The sequence below is a fragment of the Phaethon aethereus genome, assembly GCF_964289735.1.
Source record: "Phaethon aethereus genome assembly, chromosome: 4".
Classification (NCBI taxonomy): Eukaryota; Metazoa; Chordata; class Aves; order Phaethontiformes; family Phaethontidae; genus Phaethon; species Phaethon aethereus.
The window spans coordinates 27,765,900-27,792,825 of record NC_138578.1 but is presented as its reverse complement, the minus strand read 5'-3'; the positions used below and the strand labels follow the sequence as shown (position 1 = coordinate 27,792,825).

The window sequence follows — 26,926 nt, the reverse complement described above, 5'->3', positions numbered from 1 at the left end:
ATGGAAAATTTTCACCTCTGTCTTGAGGGCCTGCAAATCAGCACTCTTGTCCTGCAGGAGTGCTTGCTTTGCTGAAGTGTCAGCCCTGAATGACAAGGGCGTGTGGACATTCACAGTAACTTTATTTCCATTTCTCACACCTGCAGTGTGACCAATAACGCGTTGACAGATGAGTCTTCCTGGCATGCACTGCTTCCTATAGGAGTACAAATGTATACAATTTACTTAGCAGCCATTACCACGCTGGAAACCCACTGTAGCCCAAAAACCGAACCCCTGAAACATCACAGGACAACACAGCAAGGTAAGTGACATTAATTTCCACTGTACTTGTTTGCATACTAGCATTTCCCACAAACTGTAGAAGTTATTTACAGAAGAGCTGCACAGTAGGAGAACTCCAGCTGCACTTGTGTTTACCACCAGCTCAAAAAGAAATGCATTTGGTGTGACTTCTACTCCTACCCTAACTGTTACTTTAGCCGTTCCGCTTTCATTTGCAGTCCTCATTTCCAGCTATGCCGTAATGCATTAAATACATAAAGCCACAATCACTTAATACTGTCTTCCCAATCCTCATTCAGATTTTCTGGCACACGTGAAGTCTTGATTTAGAGGAGGAGGTCGCATCCTTCCATACTTTGCAAGACAGCCCCTTGGCACAGTCACATCGTTGGAAAATCTCCAGTCCATGGGACCCTTTCTTGCGCTGTTTGGTGCACACCTCCCCCTGATGCAACACAGGCTTGCAAATTTTGGTCCAGAAATGGCGAGCACAGCAGTGTCCCTCAATACAGTCTGATGACCGTAGGCAGGGATCGCCTTCGTGTCCTAAAAAGAGTAACCAAACTATTTTACCTCATGGAAAAATGTGAAAGTACAGATTCAGTGCAGGCTGATACAAATGAAGCTCAGAAAAAGGAGAGATGATATTTCCATCTGTGGCTATTTGAAGGATGTAAACACAAGGGAAGAGACGAATTAGGCAGGTTCAAGGGGGTAATTAGTGAGCTCTGCCATAAGACTTAGCAAAGAGAAATTCAGCTACAGGATTGTAAGTAGAATTACAAGTGTTTAATTACATGACTGTTTGAAGAGGAGGATGCGTGCAATCTTGCACACCTGAAAAAGGGATTGTCAGTCCACCTCTGATACAGAGAAGAAAGCAGATGCTATTTCAATTGCAGGAACTGTTGGCTGACGCGTTACATCACTTTTTGAGCCATGCTGTGAATTCTCATGATAGACATTCACTCCCTGTGAAATCACTGCCTATTTCTGGTTTGCATTGCTGTATCTTAACAGCAATAACATGATTCATAACATGAAGGAACAAAGCAGCGTAGTGCAAATGTGATCCTACCTTTTATGTGTGACAGCTTGGAGCGTGACCTCCCTAGATTTTGCCATCCCAAATCCTTGCTGGCATAATGACCATTCTTCTTGTTGCGTGGCCCTTCTAGAGCAGGGATGTGAGGTGTAAGGATGCTTTCAGTTACTGGTATACAAATGCCTGTGAGGAAAAGACGGTCAGCCAAAGATTTGAACAAGAGGAAAAGCTGCCAAGAGGCAGAGTGCAAGTACACAGACCAGGATCGGGACCGTGACCGTGAAAGTGCTGGGGCTTGGCCTCTGACACTCAGCCCTAATCACAACTCCGTCCCTGATCCCTGGCACCTAACGTCACTGCAGCTCTGCTTCACTCCCTGTCACTCGGGCTTTATGGTCTGAGCACCTGGAGACTGCCTCGTAGACACCTCTCTCCAGTCTCCAGCCAGTATGGGAATGCAAACAGCACGGTTATAACCACACCCCCCAGGGAGAGTAGATCATGGATTCATTAAGTAAGTCTCTTTTGCTTCCTTAAAAATATGGGTTCTGTACAGTATTCCAGTGTATTTTTTTTTATTTTGATTCCAATCAAACCACACTGAATGTACAGCTGTGATTTCAGCCAGCAGCAGCATCGTTTGTGCGTTTCCCCACCCCAAAACAGGAAGAAGTCTGGTCATATGCAAGCCTTAAGCATAGAAACAATATTAAAGAAAATGGAGTGGAATGAAGTAGAGAATTACGTTTTCTTAGTTTAGAAAAAGAAGTACAGTCACCCAGAAAAGACACGCTGTTGCTAGGAACACTCAGAGTTAATAGACGCTATCAAAATGCTGATTTTATGGAGGAAAACCAAGAAATGACTGACGTACCATTGTTGCAGCGGTTCCCAGGGCAGCACATGCCATCTCTGTGGCAGCGCTTCTTCTTCCTCCGGCACATCATGCATGCGGACATGGCTTGATGAGGACTGTGACAGTATCGCCCAACTTCGCATTCCTTATCATTGGTACAAGGATAGGCCTGGGGGAGGTAAAAGAAAGGTTTGCAGTGAAGCACTGCTTTGTACAAGGCATGTATGCAGCCCATTTAAGGAACAAAACAAAACAAAACAAAAACCCAACAACAACAACAAAACCCACCAAAAACCAACCAAAATCCCCAAACAAAACAGCTGACAGTTGAGATACCATTCACTGGGGCCAGCAGATGCAGGTAGGCATGCTTCACTGCAGCCATATAGCAATCTTCAAGCTCATGCTGCTGGTGAAGATGTATGCTTAAAAAATTAGGGAGCTACAAGCAGCTCCCAAGTGGTTTCATCCTTTTTTTTGCCACAAACATATGTTGGCACAAGAGAACTCAATATTTTTGTGGGCTCAGGCCTCTAGGCAAGAGCTTAAAACTCCACAGTGATGAATAAACGGAGCCATACAATTTCTCTCAGTCAGTAAGAACCCAGAAACATGCCCTGCAATAGGTAACATTTTAATTTAAACTCCAAGTTGACATTTTCCTTTGATAGTTGTCAAACACACTGACAGATAATAAGTTCACTGCTCTCTTGGTGAACATCTACACCACGTTGGTACAAGCTCCTTTGCAATTGCACCACGCCCCAGTGGCCCACGCCAGTTGGACTCCTTGGAAGTGAACAAACAGCACTGATCACCATTTCACTTTGATAACCTTTACTTCAGGTTATCAAAGGGCTTAGTGTGCTCCTTAAACTTGCCACGTGCTAAATAACGCACTATGGTATGCAGCATGGAATATAATCTTTATAATAGAGCACAAACTGTCTTGCACATATAATTCCCTGTTAGCAGAGACACATGTATACAGTTCTCCTATATTCATCAAAAGCAGCATTATCTTACAGGAAAACTGACTTTTAAAAAAAGGGTGTGAAAGCACTGTATTGTCCCATAAAGAGAGAGAAAGAAAAGTTTGTTCCTACAAGAGGAAAAGACATGATGCTTTAAGGAGACATAACACACACTGCTACATTCCAGGATCCTTTCTGCTGACTCCCACACAGCTACAACTATGCTCTGTCTGCATCTAATTTTACTGCCTATTAAATTAATCATAGATTTTTTTCATTCCTCAAAATTATACTTGAGGAATTTGTTTAGATAAAAACATGAGAATAAATTTCGGGCCCTTTCTGGAAAATGATGTTTACACTTCCTCAGCTAATTTTCTCCATCATTTTAAATAAATCCAAGTATTGCTTTTACTGTTTTCAGAATGACTCTTGCAATTAATTTTTCACCACAAACAAAAAGCTCAACTGACTAATTTTCAATGTAGGCTGATTACTTTTCTAATAATATTTTAAATCAAGGCTTGATTATATTGCTCTCAGAAAAGAAAAACTTGGAGGCTATCGAGAATTTCCTCTGAAAATTGTTCTTTTAGATGGAGAACAACTTGTTTCTCTGTCTTTGTGCTATTCTGTTGAGAATCACAGAAGAAACGAGAGGTCTGATGATAAAACCAAGCGAGTTTCTCTAGTGCCATTAGTGGGAGGGAGAACCATATCATTTCCACGTGATTTCATGAGTTGTTTGCTTCGTCAAAATTTACTTTACAGTACCAAAAGTGCTGCCTGGACTTTTCCCAAGTGCTGCTGCCCCAACTACTTCTGCCCTCTGAGTATGTGTCTTTCCAGAGTGCAGCTGTTTAGAGTAACCTGATGTACGTGTAAGTCTTTCTTCCTTAAGAATAAACATTTCCTCCTGCCTTCATCCTCGAGAGGATGAAGATCAGAGAGAACCAGATCTTTTAGCTAGGAGTAGTAATAAGAGACAAATGCAAGCACTCACCTGTTTGTTTGGTACTCTTAAGGCATAAGTGGATTCTACCTATTCTAGCAAAGCAGAACTAAAGTGCCATGCCCTGCCCTCAATCCCATCACGCTTTTCCCTCATTTTTCCAGTAAGAAATCATTAACACTGACTTACAATTTATTATATAGTTACCATAAAAGTAAGGCTTCCCCGACTTAAATGAGACCTTACTAAATTAAGGATCTTACAATGCAGAAAAACAATTTTATATAGACCTGTGCATGGTTATACTGAATTTGGAAAATACTAACACTGCTAGCTGGGGGAAATGCAAATGAAAAACAGATGAACAAGCTAAAACCTGGAGATGAAGGCATTTTAGACCCTTGTCTGTCATCAAGACCTTCATAACCGCATCTTTTTTCCAATATGGGCATGTGGTATACACCTGCAAGTTGTCAGCAAGAAGCCTACTTGCAGTTTTCTTTTGGTTCCTCGAATAGCTTTTTTTAAAAAAAAAAAAAAGAGTTCCCTGATCCTGAATAGTGCTAATGAATGCTCTCACATACCATCTCTAGCGTCTGTTCTACTTTTGGCTTTTTCGGCTGAGTGATATGTAAAAGATATTTTAAGATATGCATCTAATTGCCAACTCTTAGCTCTGTCTTTAAGAACGGTAAAAGTAACAAAAGACAATTCTGACATTAAAAATTCCCAAGGAAAGTGATGTAACTCAGCCTTTAGCCCCACTCTGGAGCCCCATCCTAACTAAAGATGACACTTTTGAAATTAAAAAAATAAGCCAAAACATTCACCTCCCTAAGGCAAATGACTGCAGCACATCAAAAAATAGTTTTGTGTTACATGTAGCTCAGAAAACAACTGGCAAGTCCGTTCAAAACCCCCGAAGACCAGCTGCCAGCCAGCTAGATGAAAAACCCTCTTGCAAATGCCCGATGCCATCAATTGCCTTGATCATTCTTCCAAAACCACCATCCATTTGATATCCTAGCTACCAATCACAGGGAGCTTGAAACAAAAAAGCCTACATAGCCTTGCGTCTGCCTCCTAGTCACTAGACATTCATTGGAATAACTCCTGCTCCCAGCAAATTAATTTCTATTGCTGCACAGCATTCAGTATTGAAACACAAAAATAAAACAAATTAATATAGTGTGGACGTAGCCTTGGCTAACAGAGGGGAAAATGTGTTCATAATTGCCTCATTGTTGGCAGTAGCTGAGCCAATCTATGTATAAATATGTATATATATTTAAAAATACCGGATAAAGAAAACATACTTGTAAAAATATACATGCTAACAATTGTCTATGCATGAGTAAAGGTTTTCAAAATCTCCTACACCACAATGCCTGCAACACAGTCTTTACGGTTAGAGAATTGCAGGGAACATTTCCTATATACAACACAAAGACACAAATCGGTCCCAGATGGAGCAGGAAAAAGCAAGCTGTAAACCAGCTCTACTTCCCCAGCAATGATAACTAATTCTACAAGGCACATCATCCCTTCACATTCTTCAGCTATACATATCATTTTCTGGTCGTAAATCTCTATCCACTAAACACAGCTTTGATATTATGGGAAACCAGATGAAACCGAGATAAAATATGTAGCACTCCCTAAAGCTGCATTTAAACAATCTTATTTAATTTTTCTAGCCCAGATTACAGGCAAACAAGTCACCCGTAGCATGACATAAACTAGATTTGCCTGTGATAATGAGTCGCATTTTCAGAACGTGTTGCCTGATTAAGAGCATTGCTTGCCGAGATGTTTTCTCCTCAGTCATTCCCATTACTTTTGTATGCTTGTATAAAAAATACTGTTGAATGCATGTCCAAAAATGTACAGCAAAGATGTACTGGATTTTTTTTCAATGTTGGAGGATTCCAGCTAGATATTTAAATGGGTGCTGCTCATGCTGTGCCAGGATGTCCCCTGCATCAGTCTACTAAGACTAACCTTTGCCAGCCAGGTCATAGCAACATGTAAATGTTAAACTTTTCTTTTTGAGAGAGAGAGAATATGAATCTCCTTTCCTGACCTTGCTGAATTTATATTCAAAATGCCAAGAGCACGTGATAGAAGCACTCAAGTCAAACGATGCAGATGATAGAGGAGAAACATTGGGGTTTTTTATAGTTGAACAAGTCCTTCCAGGAGTACTACTGAGGCTCTTCCTTTTGTATTAACTTCACCGGTGAGGCTGAGGAAGGGACTGACTATCTAACTTCTGTGACTAAGTGGCTAACGCCATTCCCTTGATTTGAGGAGTCTGCGGGAGCGAGGTGTATTTCTACCTTTGTTTTCCCCTTTTGGCAGAGGAGATCTAACTTAGCAACTTTTCTCAGTTGCAATGAGGATTCCTTGACATTTTTGCTGGAGTCATTTACTATCCTGCATATTCTATACGCTCATCCTGAACCACAGAGTTTCACCGCAAGCTGGAGCGATACTAAGCGGTGGAACTGTTGTGCTATGGAGTCAGTCAGTCCGAGTCCCTCTGCCTGGCACTATAAAACGTAATGGAGAAGCACTCCAGGGAGAGAGCAAGACAGATGCTGTAACATGCTGAAGGGTGAGTGAGTAGACTGATGGCAGAAACACTTTATTGAGCTTTAGGAGATAAGGGTTTGAATTTCAGTATGGCCTCCAGCAAATACCTGAAGACAATATTCCCTGCCAGTGTCTTAGTCACCAGGCTCTCATTTGCTCATATTATGATGTGTCATTTGTTTTTATGCTGAAGGTACTCCACACTGTACTAGTTAACTATGTCAGAGGAAAGGCAGGAAGAGCCACTGGCATTTTTACCTAGGCTGTGTCATCACTTATCCAGCACAAGCAGTCCTAGACACTGCTGGCTTCAGACCCACCTTCAACACTGAGAGGAGCTGTGCCTAAGTAAGTGATTTGGTGGTAGAGGTATCAGTAGTGACTCCCCCAGAAGCAGTTAACTTTTTTTTTTTTAAACACATCATAAAGTCCAAGTGCAGAGTTGGTGATGGCAGGAGATCATGACTACTACCACTCCCAACAGCAGAAATAGCACGAAGGTTATTCATTACCCTTTTTCTGTGGATGCTGAGCAGCACTCAAGAAGAGAACTAAAGTCTCATGTACCGCCTAAGTGACACTATCACTGCGGTTACTGTACTGGACACTGGGCCAGCTTCTGTCTCATACAGGCATCCCATGATGGTACTGGGGATGGAGCTGAAGAACAGGAGAAAAGCCACAGCCAGAAAGTAGGAGCACTGTAGAGCTACCAGGCCAATCCTTCATCACACTCTCACCTGGCAAAGAGGCAGTAGCTATTGCAAAGGTGAGAGAAGTGGCTCAAGAAAATGGACACATACGTTATCCCAGGAATGGTCCCTCCTAGGTACCAGTGTGTTAGAAATCAAATTTAGGCTACTACTCAGAGTCTTGTACATACAGAATCCCTAGTTATTAATACCCTATGCAAATACCTGTGCTGCTAGGTTATGCTATCACATCCAGCAGAAATGTCTTTTTCTGCTGTCAAAAGACTTCTCTTTTATATCGCATCTGTATAATCTTTTATATTCATACCACGCCTGTGAAGACAGCTTACAACAAATGAATCGGTACTACAACTCAGTCTATTACTGACTTGTTACTTAAGTAAAAAAGGTTGTTTTCTCTATTTCAATTAATTATACTTTTATAAATTTTAAAATAATCCCTGTAAAGGAGATAGAAGCTGACCTCTCTATGGCCAGTGTGCTAGCTAGATGATCAAAACTGGCCTGAACTATAGGCAAGAGGACAGAATTTCCACCCTCCACATAAAAGATGAACAATAGAGCTTGTTTGCCCTTTAGTCTCGGGACTGCACATATTGCTTAATATTCCACAGCCATCAGGCATGATGAAGCAACCAACTGGCTCAATCATGGTGAGAGCTTCTCCTTTGGACAGGATAGATCTTTCCGAGCAAGGACTTAGTCCCCATAGAGCAAACATATGAAATAGCCACAGGGGTGCCAGGTCTGCTTTTGCATTTCTTTTTCTCTGAAGAATTAGTTAATCCAAAGTAAAAATATGCCAATAAATTAGGAAATGCAAACATATGCTTTAACCAAATAGCCTGCTGTCAAGACTAATTACAAAGAATGCAAGTCATTGTTTGGATCCTTGGTTGGGCCTGATTCTGAGTTGGGATCTCAAATTTGTTTTTAGCAGATCAACATTGGTGTGACCGTTACATACAACATGCGGACTGTAGAGCTACATGAATACATCACACGCGGGTTTTGTCCTACTCATCTCTTTGGAGATAGAATGAAGATCCTTTTTATGAAAGTCAAGGAGAAGACCTAACATGATCTCACAGGACACAAACCTTTGTAACAATGGAAATAAGAGCCCTTCATTCAGAACCACGTAAATCTGATAAAGCAAAATGGAGGGGGAAGGGCGAAAGTCAAAGCTTTTTAACAAACGAACAAATGAACTCCCGAACCTTTGTGGGTTGTTTTTCGCCCTGCAAAGCAATTAAACTACTTTCTGATAGCTTGTCAAGTGTATTCAGACATATCCATGTCTAACTGACAAACTTCAGCTCGGCTTTCTCCTAGCTGCTAAGCAAAGTTGTACGTTAAGATGTGGATGAGAAATAACCATCATTTACTACTATTTTGTTTGTAATCCCAAATGAGAAAAGAGTTTATCAGTAGACATCTGGAGCAATGCAGTTTTCCCACAGCACTGCTGATGTTGCTTTTTTCTATTCTTAGCTCAACACAAGCATAGATGATAGCGAGGGATCTCGCTGTGCACAAGCAGAAAGCCATGGTTAATTTATCCCACAGAGGAAATCACGCTGTGCTCTCAGACAGCTCCAGACATGGATCCTGTCTCAGACTGATCTCACCAGAAACTCTCAACTCTCAGTGACTGCTGTGGCACAGACCACTCCTGAAAGCAAAACTCACAGTAGTTGCAATGAAACAGATTTACTCCATTCAGTTGCCATGACAAGTTTAACGATTCAATTTTTTCTCACCAAACCTCCTTTTTGTTAAAATAATACAGCTCTGACCCACTTCTCTGCCAGACCCAGAGGGAAAAGCACCATCTTCTGCCTCTAGATTAAGCATAAGAACTTTCTTCTAGCAATAACTTATTTTTAACTCTTAAAACAGCGCTGCTGTTCATGAGGTCTGATTCACAGAGTGCTACATCATGAATACGTGCACTGCAGCCTCCAAAGATAATTCCTTCAAACTCTGTGGCTAATGGCCCCAGAAGCCTGCATTATTAGGACAATAAATATTCATGTTTTAAAGTAATACTCAGTTCACTGCTACACCACCAGGGGTAGAACATTTCTAAAACGTGCAGTAGTCCAGCTCTTACGATTTGCTAGAGCCAAAGAAAACTCAGATCTTAACAACCAAAACCCAAACCTTACTGAGGTCCCTCTGAACTGACAAGGCTGCAGGACTCATGCAGGTCCTGACTCAGGCTTTCCTCGTCCCAACAAAAATGGAAAACAACTTCCCGCTCTGCAAGCGGAAGGCACTTATGTGGGGAACTGTGCTTAGAGGAGCGTGTAGCCGCGCCTGACAGAAAGAGTGTCAAACACCTTAAAACAAACACAGGAGCCGTGTTGCCCTGTTGCACGCAGAGCTAGCCAGTGCAAGTGGTGCCTCTTCCAGTGCAGACAGAAAACCTCCAAAGGCTTTTCCCATATGAAAACTCACTCACACTCTGAGCCCCCTCTGTGATCTCCTGGCCCGCGTGGTGGATTTCAACAAGCATTTTGGGTCTACAGCAGAACCTCTAATTCAACAGCTTACAATTCAACACCTTTTCTTACAGAACTACCTACATTTTCTGTCCTCCTTGGCTGTCTGAAGCCTTGGCTTCAGGAGGACGTACAGAGAAAGTAATCTGAAAGACTGCAAGTGGATCAAATTAAATTCCTGGGTAGATACTATTATCTGAATTAAGTTGGCCTTGATCTAGTGCATTTTACATGCATTATGAAAGTATAAACTCAAAGGTTTAAGGCATTTAAAGTAATCCAGTTTATTTAACTTGACTCACCTTCAATTCCCAATCTAGCTAAAACCTGGAATGAGTTATATTTCCAAATGACTTAAAAGACAGCACACCATGCCCAAAATATACACAGATGTATGTTGTTTGCACCACAAAACAGCCGAAAACTGTCACCAGGATGCAGCATATCCATTGTAGTTCCCAAGGCAACACAGCTATGGGTCTTCCTGTTCTATCACACCTTTAAGACAAATTATCAACCTTACGTCCGTATCGCTGTCACTCTGCTGAATCATGCCATTTCAAAGGAAGCATACTACGTTTCCCGCCCCCCCCCCCCGCACATATGCAGGTGCTCAAGTTTTCCCTCCCTCTCTCTTATCATGACCATGGGTTATCATGACCTCCCTACCTCTTATCATGACCATACATAGCAGTGCTTCCTTCTCAACATTTGGAGAGACCATGAGCTTCCTATGTTGCTTGATTTTGAAGAAGGCTTCCTGTTACATTGAACTGGTACCTTACAGAAGACATGGTTAAAGAAGGTTCAAAAGTTTGGGCAACAATCAGTTTTACCCCAAATTTTATGAACTTTGTCTCAATGTGTATGACTCATATTGTCTGGTGAACTACCAGGAGCAACATTACAACAGAGAGCATCAGAACAACGTTAGGTAATCTTTGAAGTAAACAATGTAGTACTAAATCAATGCGACGGAAAGCCTCTAGGTCCTGATTTTATGTCATTTTCGAATGCATCACCAAAGACTGCTCAAAGAATAAAGGTTGGTTAACATGCACTTTGTTCTATGTCCAGCCTTTTCAGCAGACTGTTCTTGCCCTTTTATCTCTGTCTTTTCCCCACCCCTTTTCTGATGCTTTAGCTTTTTAGTTTTGTCTCTAATTGACTATTTATCATCTGTTCCAGAGTAAGATTGTTCTGGCTTTTTGATCAACATGTTTACTGCGATGGATGAACAGTGGGTTGCCAAAAACGGGTTTCCCTCTGGATCTATTAACTCTAGAAGTATGGAGGTTTTTATTAATATAAGAATACTATCCAGATGGGAACAGCTAGCAGATCCTATGGCTCACAAAGCACCAAGCATTAAACCACAGGTAGATAGTCAGATATTGTGGCTAGGAGTAGAACAACACTGCTGGGAACTGGCAGTAAGTTACTGTTCTAACACCTGGGTCTGAACATCCCCAAATTATGATGCACTTTCAAGGTGGAGCTTTTATTGGGAACCATCTCTGCAAGCATGTATTCGCAGCAAGAAAAATGAGATGACAGATTTACCTTCTGTAGTATAGCTACTAAGGAAGTAAACTTCCTTTGCTTTTAAACACACACAGAGTCTAGAAAAAACAAGGGGGAAACCCTGTCTTATTGAAGTCAGTGCAAAAACTCCCTTTGTCTGCTGCAACGCCCTGAGAGAGAACGCTTCCAGGTTATAAATATTTGTGCAGTGTCTCCAGTCCTCACCCTGGAAACGACTCTTAGGTATCCCTTGCAAAATACACTTAAGACACTAGTTTTCAAAACGCATTTTCTCTGGCCCTCCTGTTTAAAAGGACAGCCCTGAAAATATGAGTTCGTGTCAGCTGGAGAGACAGCCAGATGCCATATGTCTGAGAAGGATGAACCACAGTCTCCACCTCAGCAGACTGCTGACTGCAATCTAACATCGTTACTGAATGTCAGCATTATTGTTTGTCTCCCTCATGGTCATTTATGTGAGAACACCTGGCTCATACGCCTCTTTCAATCCCCAGTTCTTTCTCTATGCATCAGAAACCACCACCGTCATCTGATATTCAAAACAGCCTCCCTCTTCTCCTGCTCTACGTGAGCCCCTCTGCAGCATCACGGCTGTGACTGATCCATTGTGGGGGGAACCGAGAGGGACCCAAGTCCTTTGAACTCCAAAGCACCTACAGAGAATTGAAATCAGACATCAAAAATCAGTCAGCCCAGCTTTAATATGAGAACAAACAAAAAATGCCAGGGCACCAGCTCCCACTCTCCAGTCTCGTGCATCACAGAGAGTTGAGAGACAGGGCCACAGGAGTTCGTGAGTTTTAAGGACAGGGAAAGAAAAAAAAACAAAAAAAGTGATATTTATTCTGTTCTTACATTTGGTCTGCATGAGTGAGACCGGGAAACAGCACGAGTTAATAATGCAACATGGGGCTTTCCCCTTCATAGCAACAGGAAGAATTACAATTCGAGAGTGCGGCTCCTCATCCTGCTCATTGTAGGAGCAGTTATGCTTGCAGGAGGAGCCAGCAATGCTCATGCAGTGGGACTACCTGCAAAAGAGCAGCAAAGAAAGGGCTTGGTCACAGCCCCCGAGGGCACAGGCAACCTCTTTGAAGTGGTTAGGCTCATATTGCCGTTCAGCTGACTCCTCAGTAAAAGGAAAAATTATAATACTGGGCTATTAAGGCAAATTATCACACTTTACTCAAAGGAGGCCAAAGATGGCAGAAAAGGAAAGGACCCCTAACAGCATGATTAAAAAAAAAATCATTGTAGTCTTATTATTCCTACCCAAATTCAGCCTGTGGTAAATAACTTGGCAATCAAGGTTTCAACACTATTTACCCTTTCTTCCTTTTCCTTTTAAAATTATCCTGGTTAATTCTGCACAAACAAGAAAACAGGAACAACACAGCAAGGCAAGAATAACTTGTGAGTAAAACCAGACAAATGCTAACATATTTACATAGTGTAATGACTTCAACTATTAATTAAAAAAAACCCAGGCCCCAATTCTCAGAAGAGCGAGCTGAGCACATGTAGTTCAGGAGGCAAGAACAGGGTGGCTTCAGACTACATTTATATCTGCAGCCCCCGAGTTAGTAGGGACTGCTCTTCGTTTCAGTCTGCAATAGCCACTGAGGGACCATCTTTCATTCCAGACATTGTACGCTGACTGCACTCTCTTCTCAATCTTACAGGCCCTTTTCCACTTTCGAGCAAGACTTCCTTCAGTGCTAGGCACCATAACACAGAACAGAAAGGACAATAGGATTTACAAAAAGATCTAATTCATAGAAAAAACAACTAATGTCATAGAAAAGAGAGAAAAAATGAGAGGGAGGAAAAACCCCAGACTCAGGTCCACTACCTACAGGGGACAGTCATTTCTTGATAAAAGTGGGGGGGGGGGGGGGGGGGAAATCCAAAGAAGAAGGAGTAATCCTATGCAATTTCTGAATCAAGCCAAAATGGACATCGTCCTGTCCTCATTGGTTGGCATGCAATCACCTAGGATTCTGGCATTTAACATTGAATTAACTATAAGTCTGTTCTCCACCCTCAAAATAAGCTGTTCTGCAGCTGAGACTTGTATTTATCCTCCTCCCTGCTACGTTTTACCATATCTTCTGAGCTTATGTTTTCAAGCACTCTCTTCTTGTCTGAAAATAATATTCTTTATGTGGAGTTACGGAATCTCTTCTTTGTTCCTAGATGTCTTGGATGTTGATCAACAAAAAGTCATTAAAATGTTTAATCCTCTATGCTTGGCACTACATCAGTCTGAGAGCAGTTTCTTTGTAACAGCCTTTGGAATAAATATCCATTAAAGATTTTTTTTTTTTTCCCCTTATACGGGTCACCCACACTTTATAGTGGGTGGCCCTTTCGTTTATCCTGTAACTGTATTTCCACTTCTGAAGCTAAGCCAGATGCAGCAACCTGATATTACTTTTTAGTTCACGCAACTTTATTGTAATGAAAACTTCCGTGTGTATCCGATACTTGTTAGGAGAGGCAGAGAAACAGGAACCATGGTAATATTGCACCACCTTCTTGACAACTTTTATTCTGCATGAGTTGGATTCTCCAGGGTACTGCATGCTTCATTAGCAAGCATTTTCTCGTAGTTAACCCATATCTGAGCTCCTCTTGTTAGTATTATTTGCGTTATAACCATGCCCAGAGGCAGTGTCTAGGTGCTATACGTTCTCATAATTCTGCACTATCAGTTCTTTAACTGATAGACAGTCTACGTAAGCAAGACCAAACAAGGGCAGAAAATCTTTTAAGGGTTTTGGTTGGTTGGTTTTGTTTACCTTTTTCTTTCTTTCTTCTTTCAAACAGGTGGTCCCAAGGTAGTGGAAATTAAATGACTTGGCTAGGCCAAGGCCACACAAGAAGTCCACAGTACACAAGTAATTTTCTTCAACCCTCATCCATTTAACCCTATGATTCTTTCTTTTTCTGAACTTGTACCCTTTCTTTCAGATCTGCTAAATATAAATGACTGTGTCTTTAACAATTATCTCCTCTATACAAGGATACAAAACAAATCAAGGTGGCCACATTTAACAGCCAAGTATGAAAAAAAATGTAGTCCTACTTTCTAGTCATACCCATAGAAGCACATTATACATAAATAAATTGATTGCCTAAAGCATATTTTACAGATGAACTTACTCAGCCTATTTGCCAAACAAGTCTTAGAGCACGGATATGTGCAGAGTTCTCCTTAAACTCCACATCAAACTAAATTGATCATGGCTGTGTGATAATGTCAAAGGAAGATTTCCTTCCTTGCTTTTTTGCTAGTGTGTTTGCTGGAAGATGTAAAGGAGATGTGATTTATTGTTTTCCTTGTACTTCACATGCCACTGCAGAGGAAAAAAAAAATGAGAAAGGAAATTTTAATTAGGCAGATAAAAATATTTATAACTAAGTCTTGGGTAGTTCAACTAGCAGCAGTGGAATCATTCAAACGCTTGATGTTATTTATATGTTTATGCTTGTGAGAATATAAGCATATTTGTAACAGTTTACAGTACACAAAGCGTGATTCACCTCTTAGGGAACAGCTCATTTTCCATCGCAAGGAGGCAGAAAAGCAGACTAGACTCACATGAATGAAAAGTACTTCATCACAGTAATGAAGTAACACTGGATGGCTTTCCTTAGTCTATTTCCCAACTCAACCAACTCCATTTCATTTTCCGGCTCTTCAAATTCTCCAGGAGGCAGGTCTACACAGAATACTTTGCACTCAAGCGAGACAGCACACCTCCCTGGCAAGGTGCCCTTTCCACCACGTCTTTAGCACTCTGCTCTGAAGTTCTCTCCACCTGTACTGAGCCGACAGTTACCTCAGCGGCGGTTACACACCTGCTCTGCTGAAAGAGCCGCAAATACCACCAGGCAGCTCTTTGCGTATCCAAGGGTCTAAATTCACCTGAGTGTTTGCATGTTTTGTGAAAACGTGCAGGAAAAAAAGCAGAAAAAGCGCCCTTCCCCACCGACCACTGGGTCTGACCACCAAAACAGGCACAATTCCTCCTGGCTTCAGAAGTTTCTCCCAAGTAGGAAAATCAGCCCATAAAGTAATAAAGTATTGCTGTTAAAATGTTAGAGCGTCTCCTAAATTTGGTGCATTTTCCTTGAAACCAATTCAAAGGATCATATGGGATAGGAGCAAACGACACTTTGCCTACTAAGAGAATCTGTCAAAACTGGGGCACTGGGACACACAGCCTCGCCGCTATTTGCTGCCTCATCAACTCATGAATTTAGCTTCCTGGGAGTCATGCAAAACAACCAGAATGACGTGGAGAGGGGTTAAACAGCAGGTTTTGCCATCGTTTCCTAAGCAAGTCTCCTGATGGCCTTCCTACGTGCATAGGAAGGGAAGAAAGGAGAGAGTACAAGACCTCTGTAGTGCTTGTGCTGCTGCAACTTTGCATTTTGACCTGTGTCCGGAGTATGATGCCCCTCCCTGGAAATGCTGAAGTGCCGTTGTTATTGCATTTTCCCTGGTATCAGTGGCACAGAAGCTATCAGCTTCTATGGCAGCCTACTTTACAGGTGCTGATGCTCCACATGTTGAGTGCGGATGCTAGAGGCTAGAGGAAGGAGCAATGACTCCCTCCACCCCCAATGCCTGCAGGGGAAGGAAGAGCTGCTACACAGCCCCAGTTCCTGCTGTGGGAAGCTGCCGCTCTGAACACACCCCTAAAGCTCACTCCAAAGCTTGGGCTCTCTGAGGCCATGCTAGAGTTACAAATTAAATTTTTTTTTTTTACATATATAGGCATGGTGCACAGCAAACACTGGTTTTATTCCTGAAAACCCATACTTGGTCCCTTTGATGCACTGTTCTCATTTTAATCAACAGAACCTTACTAAAAACGTGACACTTCGGGACTTGGCCCAAAGGCAAGACCGTGCTCTACCTTAGACAGTTAACAATTAGGATATGTGCTGTAGAGAGAGAGGTAAGCCTTTTCACTAAAGGAGAAGTATACATTTTCATCAGTATAATTAAAATGATCAGTCAAAATTCTTGGTTTGTGGGTGTCAGGCTATCTTGAGCTGCAACAATAGGGCATATGAATTACTTAATACTTAGCTTAAGCTTTAGACAGCACATAGTGTACTTACAAAGATTTAATCTAATTTAAGTACCTTTATCCAGGTTTATTCAATAGAAGACTTTTTCTTCTTCAATTAAACCACTGCAATCATGTTGAAGCCTACAGGTTTAATGTGCAGAAAAGCACATTAGAGATCACTGATATCGGTGTAGGTAGAGAGAAGTCCCTCAATAAGCCATACCATACAAGTACTGCTCATTAGTTAGGTCTCTGTGTACTTCAGAATATTACGTGAACGTGCACAACTACATTGTTATTTTGACGTTTTTCTAGAACATTCTGAGAGAACATAATCACTCTGCTCCAAAACATCCCTCTCCAAATCTTTTCCCATTTTTCCTCATCTTTTATTAACAAGATTTACCATGCTTGATCATGAGATCTGGAAAAATAAAGGAAGAAGCACACACTAACGCATGCCCTTTTTTCTTTAAACAGAGAACAAAGCCTGTCTACGCACCCCCCCCCCCCTTTGCAATCATTGACCTCGCTATTTCTCTCCTGTATTTTTACTTCCTCATTATAAAACTCAGTGAAGGGAAGTCGAATATCAGCATTAGCAGCAGCGCAACAATCTGTCACACCAAGAAAACCCAGCTGTTTGTAGAGGGATGGCCAGTAGGGACTGCATGGTAGGAGCAAGATACAAATGCCCGGATCCTCCCCAGGACGTCTTCCAGCTATTTATACAAACCTTTGCTGACCTTCTTTCCTCATTTCTTTTCGGTGTCAGCTTCTTTTTACTCATGGCTAAGCCACAGTTGTTTACCATGTACCAAAAAATTCAAGTTAATTATCTTAGAGTCTTCAAGTCAAAGTACATCTGGTTTGGAAATGAGAGCCTGTCTTAGGCCTATATTTCATGTAAATACACACACACATCTGAATGGAAAAGCGCCTGCGTGTAACAGATTTGCCGAGGAACGTGCAGTAGTACCCTTATCATTCCTATCGGCTGTATGTCAAGAAAGACTTTTGAAAAGTTCAAAAGAAAAGGAGCAAACTGCTGTTTTAATGAGACTCCATTAGGCAGAACTCTGTTCATGACTCTCCCAGATCATTGTTTTCATTAGCAAGCTACATGAATAACAGCAAAGCTATTTGTGCAGAGCTCATTGCTCGGGTGCAGGCTCCCAAGCCTGCCAGAGCACCGTCTTTTAGATGTTCAATCCAGCACTGCTGTTATCTGCTCTGTGAGAAAAGAACTGATGCAAATCAATGGAAATTTTGCGGCTGGCCAACAAAGGTACTTTCCCAGCCAAAATCGGAACAAAGGTTTTAATTTATTTAGGAAATCAAAAGGCTAAAAAGGCATGATCTTGCAGTCCTTCCTTAATGCAAGTAGTCCTTGCGATGATATATAATCTCGTGGTTTTGTTGGGCTTCACAATGGATTTACTCCTTAAAAACTTAGCAAATTAATAAAGATTTGAAGAGCAGGTCATCAATACATGACAGCACAAAAATATTACAAAATGTAAATTATGTGTTAGTTGAAAGCATTCACTAAGTTATTTTAGAGCAATTTGGACAAACTTTTGAAAAGAGGCATACAAATAGTCTGGGTTTTTTACAGAAAAGCTAAGACTGCATGTCAATTTTTCTGAAACATCATCTCCACTCATTTATGCACAGAGTAATGTCATGGTCTGACAATGTCCTCAAAAATCAATTTTGCACATGTGAAATGAAACTCTTGAAATAAGACTTTGCAAAGCTTAAATAATCTGCTTTTTTAGACTAACCAAGTCCGTAAATATTTAAGTCATTAGACACATTTGCAAATCTAAAAATACTTTAAAAACCATTACTGCATTCAGGAAAAGCAGCTGTAGAGCACTCCATAAATCTACTTTCTCTGCTTCCTCGGAGCAAAACCTGTTCCAATTTCAGAGTTAAGACTCCAGTCAAATATCGCAGAACAAACACACCTGAGAGAATAAACGAGATTACTTTTTGACCCTAAGCCTTTCTCCATTGGTAATTATGGCTAAGAGGGCGCTTATATTTACGCTGCTCCATACAGCCACCAAACCTACTCTAGAAAATGACCAAAGTACCTAGAAAGTGTCCAGTACACGCACGGCCCCATCGATTCTGATGGGATTCCTGATTGAAGGTTTTGCCCCAAATGAGGAATACGGGAGCTCTGCACTTTGAATATCAGGCTGCTTGCAGCAAAATAGAAAAGACACAGTCTGTAGCCCCAGCTGAGAAGGGTGGTGGATCTCTACCATCTACTGTCAGCTCTAACTTCAGTGCACGGCGTTGCTCCACCACAGGTCGCTGCTAGATGCCTTCCCACGGATCATACCAGAAGTCTGGACTACAAACTTTTCAGTTCTCCAGATTCTACCTATGTTTTGTCCGATAAAAAGGGGTCTAAAATGAATGGTAAAACTTTTACCATTGTTCAGGAGGAGTGAAACCTATCCTTGTCCCCCAGCAGAGTGCCTGCCACCAAGGGGGCTCGGGGGCTGTTCCAGAGTGGGGTGCCAGGGCACAAGGCTACAGGCATGGAGCTTGCACTGGCAGGTGGCAGCTCCCAAGATGCACACAGCAAACACACACTGCTAATAACAGCTCATTTCCCCAAAAGAGCACAGCTGTGGGTAAAGTACAGTAACACTCCCCTTGCTGCCTTTCAATTAACTGCTGAATCTTGTTTTTAGAATTGAGGAACTAAGACACTTCAGAAAACAAACACTATTTCAAAAAAACACCCCTTTTTGTCCAAGAGTTTTCAAGAAGCAGTACTACTGAAAGGCTACCAACAGTCTGAAGTGGACTCTCGGAGAAAAATCACCAAGCAGCACAAGCAGGAAAAATCTTTAAAAAAGCCAAAAAACAAAACAATGCTTTTTTATAAAAGCCTTGGGAATAACATACTGGCAAAAAGAAAAACCTCTGCAAAAATTGCTAAGAAGCAAATTTGGGTACCATTTAGAGACTGGTCTTCGTCCATAACCAGAACTAGCGACTACCATAAGCCAGGCTATTACAGATTCTATATGAATTCTACCGCATTCAGGATTTCAGGAGAAGATGACATACGTATGCTTTCAGGCTTGAAAAATGTCCTGCGTACCTATACCACATGCACATGCTAAAACCTATATAGAGATGCATGGATTTCACGTTTAAAATTCCTTCACTTATCTCGATATATGTCTCACGAATGTATAGCAGAGATACAACATGGGACCAGGCTGGCATATGGCAAATGATAACAGAATATAACAAACAACTACATCATTTGCAAGTATTGTTATAACAATGTTATATATAATTTTGTTTCTACTGAGAGGCAGCAGAGGAACCCCAGTTACAGACAAGACTTGCATTGTTCTAAGAAAAGTAGAAATAGGAATTCCAGTGTAAATGCCAGAAGGGTTCAAATCTAGCTCTGTAGTGGATTTACAAAGAGCTGAATGAGGTCCAAAGCCTTTTAGGATATGTCAACAAATCAAATTGAAAACACAGCTATCCCAACAAGGGATCTGTATGTACTTACATACTGCATATTGGTATACCTGCCACGTAAGAATTGGGTTTAGTTAACGTGGTTAGGAAACTCTTCATTTAAGTTTTATTTGCTTCTCCCTTTTGAAAATGGTTTACTATTTTCTTTTTTTCTTTTATGGGCCACCAAATTACATGTGACCAAATGTACCTATTTAGTGAAAATGGGTTCCATTAGTATGTAATCTTATCCTTGCATTGTTTTCTTCTGAAGAAAAATAATGGAGAACAGGTGGTGATGCTTAGCATCAGGCTCCTGTTTCTAGAATTACAATCTACTGGGAGCCACCAGCAATCTCTGAAAGCTGTCATAAGTGCTCAGGAACTAGTATGATCCAGAGCACACTCAATACATTAAAGCGTCTTTTTGAAAATTTAAGTAGGTGTGACAGGAGAAAACTGGCTGAATGGCGCAGGGATTCTAACGTGTCCCTGCAAAGGGTCGTGATTTCCTTCTGCATCCCACAATAAATAACTCAAGCTGGCCTCCATTTCCACAGCAGAAATTAGACATTTAAAAAATTCAAATAGGTACCATATGTACTATAAACCTTTCTGGTTTAGCATTCAAATGTAGCAGCATTCACATTGTTGGAAAATACGGGATTTAAATTCTCCTAGAAGAACATTAAAAAGCCGTTCCTTTACACTTATTCATTCTTTTCTCAGTGCTACAAAAAACCAGCAGTGTTGATAAATATCTCCTTGATGTAGTTTGAAAATCTACTGATATCACACCGCACAAATAGTTTTACCCAGTGAGTCACAACACCACATGTCGAACGGACATTTCTTTATCAGACATCCTTATCTTACCAAGTAGGAAGATGTTTAGAAATAATTCTGTGTATCCAACAACTGTGTTTCCCAATGAGTTCTCATGACGAACGCGAGACAGAAAAAACAGAAGCTAACAGACCTGTACAAGCAAACAAGCATTATAGCTATGTTTTAAATTTCCTCCAAAGCTGAGGAGTAGGACGAAGACAACATATATATGAGTGGCAATTTCAACTGACATACAATTTTACAAAACATTGAAGTCATCGAAGGCTGGCTGATATCCCTAACTACTGTTCTATGTCAGATGTGCCAAACTACACTCTTACATGAGGAAACAGTTAATGCAGGTTTGTTTTGTGGCATTATAGTTCAAGAATGATGGGAATTAAAAGAAGCTAAAGTTATTTGCAAGGCCAGATTTTCTGTTGATGGAAATTGGCAATCTCCCACCGATTCCACAGGAATACGTCAAGCTGCACCAAGTAGCGAAATTCTACTTCACATTCTAGATTTCTTGCATAGCTATATGAAAACAATGTTACATTTATTATTACTGTGGTGATTTCTTTTGGGAGACCTTAATTAAAGTCAAAGCGGTCCCTGCAAGCTGAAATCTAATTGTCACTAGGCTAACTTCAACAAGCTTTGGGGCAGAATATGTATGTCTCACCTGTGTTAGCTTTCCTCTAAATTATCAGGCAGTGTGATGAGCTGCAATTCTATAGAAATCATATTCTGATTCAACAGTGCTCAAGAAATACTTTTACTGCTTCTGGTTTTCCTCAAAGTCTTAATGCAGAGAGAATGTCCTGTTGTCCAATGAGTCCCACGTAAAAGTCTCTCCACTTGAAGTCCTGTGGCTATGACAAAATAAAACTAAAAGGTGCCCATTGCTTTGAAGATAGTACAGAAGGAACTCCACCTTACAGAAGCAAGACAAGCCCAGCCCACAAATCTGGGAGAGATGGCAAGGCAAAAATATTAGGGGAAAGAGAATGGCAAACATTATTTTTTCTTCTTGGCATCGTGCTAACAACAAAGTTTTTTCAAGATGAAAAAGACAACTGTTGTCACAGGTTCTTTTTAACCTAAGGAACACTAGTTTTTGCACTACAACAACTCTTATTCTTAATTAGTCTTTCCACCTGAAATCAGGTTGCTGAAGTAAGGGACTATGTTAAATTGTCTCATCAGATCCAACTAGAACCAACTGGTTTCTGAATTTCGTTGATACAGTAAATATTTCCCCCCATTTGTTATTCCTGTTAACATGGATCCAGCTAAAGTAACTGAAATCTCTCCTAGTGTGTGCATCACCAGCAAAATTCTTGACCAAAAGCATTTTGGTGATGAGTGAACCAGGAAAAGCGCACAGCCTGATCCCAGGAAAGGTTTTATCTCCAACAGATAAAATCATCCTCATCCTGTTTGTGGATTGACTAAATTCAAACAGTGAGGCTGTTTCAAAATAATTTTACTTTAATTCTAAATTTCAAACTTTTATTCAAAAGATATTTAGAAAATGAAATTTTCTATGCTTTGAGCAGTGAATAAAACTGAACAATGAAAATTATAAATGTAAATAATTTAGTTTTGAGGAGACCTAATTTCTGGAAGGTTTTCTCCCTAAGAAGAACTAAAGGTTTTGTGTCTTTATCAAAACTCATTGAGAAAATGTTCTTTTATGACATTTTTACTTTTCTTGGTACTAGAGATTGCAAAAGCGGTTCTAATAACATCAGAGTATTGGCAAAAAAAAAGAAAATAAATTACAACTTTCCTGCTTAATCGACATTCCATAAATAGTCTTAGTATATGTATATATATGCATATCTGTGCAGATACATAAGTCAGATAAAATGTAAAAAACAGTATACAGGTCCAAATTAGGACACGCTATTACAGTGAGAACGCCAGAGACATTCTCCTTACCATACCATCCCTAAAATTATGTCCTTGGCTAAATTCCTGAAAGGATTTTAAATATAGAAATGCTTTAGTTACTTTCGGAAAACCTCTTTCCACAGCCTGACTGATCACTTAAATCAATTGCAGCACAAAATCAGCTTAGCCTGGAGCACAAAGATTTTGGATTTAGCTTTTACAAATACCACAAACTTACAAGTATTGTATTGCTGAAATTTCCTTTCAATTCAGAGGACTTGCACAGGTGGAACAAAATCTGTGCAATTCAGGGAGAATGAGGTTTTCACAAGTTATAATAGCTTAGAGTGATTTTTCTTTTCAGAAAAAGAACCTTGGATTTCAAATACGTATGGCTGCTTGAAGAGACAGCAGACTTATAACGCTACATTTTAATAGGATCACTGGCCATTAAGTCCCTACACGCCTTTCCTCCATACTTGGATAACACACCACTACTATTACTACCAAACTTAGCTCCATGGTAGAAGTGAGTTCTTTCCCTTGTGAAAGGAGAATATAAAAGCAATAATCATGAATTTAACCAAGGAACAACCATGTCAGAACAAAAGGTAAACAGGGAACTGAATGCTTGATTTTCCCAAAAGTCTCATTTTGTGCTCTATTTTTGTTGCTTTCCAGACATAATGATGTTTTACCATCTTTCCTCAAAGAACAGAAAGCTTCATTTTAAAAATGATGTGTTGCCTGATGAATCAGTCCTGAATTGTATCATTCTGCACTAGCTGGGAGGTGGTACATATACGTGAATTGTATATTTTACATTAGGGATAGCATTCATGGTACCGTGATTTCAACGGTTTGCTGATAAACAAACTATTTACTTTTTTCCCAGACTGCACTTCTCCATAAGCAGAACATTAGTACTTTGCGGCAACACACTTTGTAGACAAACCGTGTTGCCCTGCATTTGACACAGTTGTTCACCCTTCTCAGTTTGTAAAATCTGGATCCAATTTTCAAATGAAAGATCGCTTCGCCGAACATTTATTTTTCCTGTGGAATTACTTTACCCATGTTTGGCGAATAGGCTTTTTTCAGTCTTGGGGGTTATTTATTTAGATTTTTATGCTCTTCAAAATGTTGGCGGAAAATGTTTGTCTGCTGGAGGGGCACCGCATGCTTCTGATCTGAAGGTTGACTGACTTCTACTGCCTAAAAAGCAACGAGTCAGCAAGTACAAATACAGACAGGCGGTTAAATGATCGTTAAGTATCTAAACGAACTGGGAATTTCAGCCCCAGTTTCAAAAGTCTGTTAGATGAATTGAGTTCCAGCCTAATTCAGAGTCCTGGGAGCTTAGATTCCTATACACTCAAGAGTTTACTAAACTGAACAATATAATATCACAAAGAGATGGATGAGTAAGCACGAAAGCCGAGAAGGATGGAAAATGAATGCAGCAGTAACCTGCCGATTCAAGAGCAAATGCAGGTTCCCAAAGCAAATACTTTTCCTATCTGCAATGAATTGTGATATTCTTCTGCTTAGGATCTGTACAAATTGTGAATACAACACATTTTTTTCATTGAGGGATTAAAAAGAAAAAAGCAGTGCTTTATTCCAAGAATTTTTATGGGAAAATGGAGCAGTCCCAGTGAAATCTTGCAGTTTCCATTACATTTTTTTCTGTTTCCTCACAAGCACTCACTAAGTTCTGAGTGTTTCCAGGAATTCTGGAACCAGAGTATTTTGTCAAAAAATGAAGTTCAAAAGTAGAAAATGTGTTAGGTATGCATCTTTTTAAAGCAAATATTTCTAAGGCAAGTTTAGAAAACCTACCGTTTAAAGGATTATTGATTTAAACAGAATCACAGAATCACTAGGTTGGAAAGGACCTTCAAGATCATCAAGTCCAACCATTAATCCAGTGCCACCATGTTCCCTAAACCATGTCCCGAAGTGCCACATCCACACGTTTTTTGAACACTTCCAGAGATGGCGACACCACCACCTCCCTGGGCAGCCTGTTCCAATGCCTGACCACCCTCTCAGTGAAGAAATTTTTCCTAATGTCCAATCTAAACCTCCCCTGGTGCAACTTGAGGCCATTTCCTCTTGTCCTATCACTAGTTACTTGGGAGAAGAGGCCAACAGTATCATTTTCAACCTGTGTACTTCCTATTAAGCTGTGACATTTAACACCATTCTATGGCAATTTCATCTGTGTCTGTCTTCTCTGAAAATACTCTACCTCACATTGTGTAAATCTCTGGATTTAAGTTATCATCTTCCAAACGTTTTGAGTTCCTTAAAATATCACATAGTTGTTGCAGAGCGGAGCATTTCCCCATGATGGGGAAATTCAGGTGGCATAAAATGACACATTTTTGGAATCAATGCCATAAAGGTTCAGCATAACTGATAACTCAGCAGACCAAACATTAGACTAAAAACGATAGGCTTCCACTCATGGGTGAATCAAAGGAGGGTTTTAAATTTTTTTTTTAATACCAGCAATATACTCATTAAATCAGAGCTGGTAACTGGAGAATGCAGCTAGGGGGAGCAGCAGAGGGAACATATTTCTAGACTGTGCAAACTCTCACTTTTGCCTGATGCAGAGGGAGGTCTGGTGAAAGCGGAGAAAGACAGCCCCCCCAGCACTTGTAACACCATGACTTTTATTCAGGCTCCCTAAAATCTCTGGTCTGGATTTGAAAGATAAAGTAAGAGATTCTTGAGCTGGAGTTGCTCGTTCGACTTGGCTGTCTGTATCTATTTGTAGATGGAGCCAACCAACCCTGTACTTCCCTGGTGTGAGAGTAGTTTCCGTCAAAACTGTAGCACTTTTGGAAACATTAGATTTTTCAGAAAGCTGTAAGGTCATTCTAACAGCAGAATTGACAAATATAATTTGCACTGGTAAAGTGTTCTATCACTGAAATACAGAATATATTTAAAGGAGAAAAATCTCACTTTTGTCTTCCTGAGTTGCCTATTTTCATCAGCTTAGAAAACAGGAGGGAGGAGGAAGTATTGACTGCTGCTGCTATGAGCTTGTGGGAACATGACGCTTACTCTGCTGTTGGGTCCAAGCCTTTGTCTATAGCGAACTCTGCCTTCAAAGATAACTGTGTAGGCAGGAGGGCTGAGAGATCTAAGCAGAAAAAACAAAGTGGATTCTGAAGGCAAATTTAAGTCAATTCACAGAGTTGTAAGAATTTACCATAGAAGCTCACTACAAAACTACAGGACTTATAAAGTTTCTATAAAGTATGAGGATACTCAGTCCTATGTATAATGATAATTTGGGACGGAAGAATTTACTCATGAGCACAAAAGAGCTTGAGGAACTAACAAAAGAAAAAGAGCCCCCAAACCAAAAAAACTTCATTCTGCGTGATTAATGACTTGAAAATCTGACCTTTTGGTGAAAGTATTTACTTCTGTAGCTGACTAAATAGTAGCAAAATTCTTTGAAAAGTCTCCCCCAACTTGTGCATGCTACATACTTTGTAAATCTGTCCTAAGCCTCTTTGTCTATTTCTTCGGTTTTCCATTTCCTTTGCATTATAGTCATGTTTTCCATTGGCTGCAGCAATCTCTTTGGAGCATTTAACATGTAGTCTAGAAGTCTCTCTGGATAACAAACCCACACTGAAGTTCGTGGGAGTATTCACACTGATTTCAATAGGCATTGGAGAATATGAAAATCAGTGCCCACTGCCATAGACCCAAAGATCGAGTCCAGCAAGGTATTTAAATATTTGCCTAATATTTGTATACGCACATCCTAACTGAGGTAAACAAGACAACGTAGAACCACATATGCTTACGTTTCCTGATACATTGAGGTAAAAAGCTAGTTTTTTTAAGATACTGATAAATATAAATTGATATTGATTTATTATGTTGATAAAAATAACAAATTATTGATAAACTACATAAGTACATAAAAGTTGCCATAATGTATCAGAGCAAAGTAGTCAGGCCAGTGTCCTGCTAGTTACAAATACTCCAAGGAGTAAGAACATAGGCAAGTACAGAAGGATTTATCCCAGATACATCCTTCCAGCTTCAGCCAACAGCAGCTTAGACACATCTGAAGATGCAAGTTTTACCACTGTGTTTAG

At 40.4% G+C, this 26,926-nt stretch overlaps 1 protein-coding gene across 1 annotated transcript in view; it reads right to left on the bottom strand.

Annotated features, from left to right (window-relative positions):
* Positions 1-295: 295 nt before the first annotated feature.
* The window catches only part of DKK2 (dickkopf WNT signaling pathway inhibitor 2), a 41,634-nt gene continuing 15,003 nt past the window's right edge, over positions 296-26,926 (bottom strand). The window contains exons 2-4 of the mRNA XM_081998834.1: positions 2,205-2,355; positions 1,364-1,513; positions 296-831 (exon numbers count right to left, since the gene is read on the bottom strand). Of these exons, the coding sequence (XP_081854960.1) occupies positions 581-831; positions 1,364-1,513; positions 2,205-2,355 (552 nt within the window). The 3' untranslated portion in view covers positions 296-580. The remainder of the gene's footprint in view (positions 832-1,363; positions 1,514-2,204; positions 2,356-26,926) is intronic.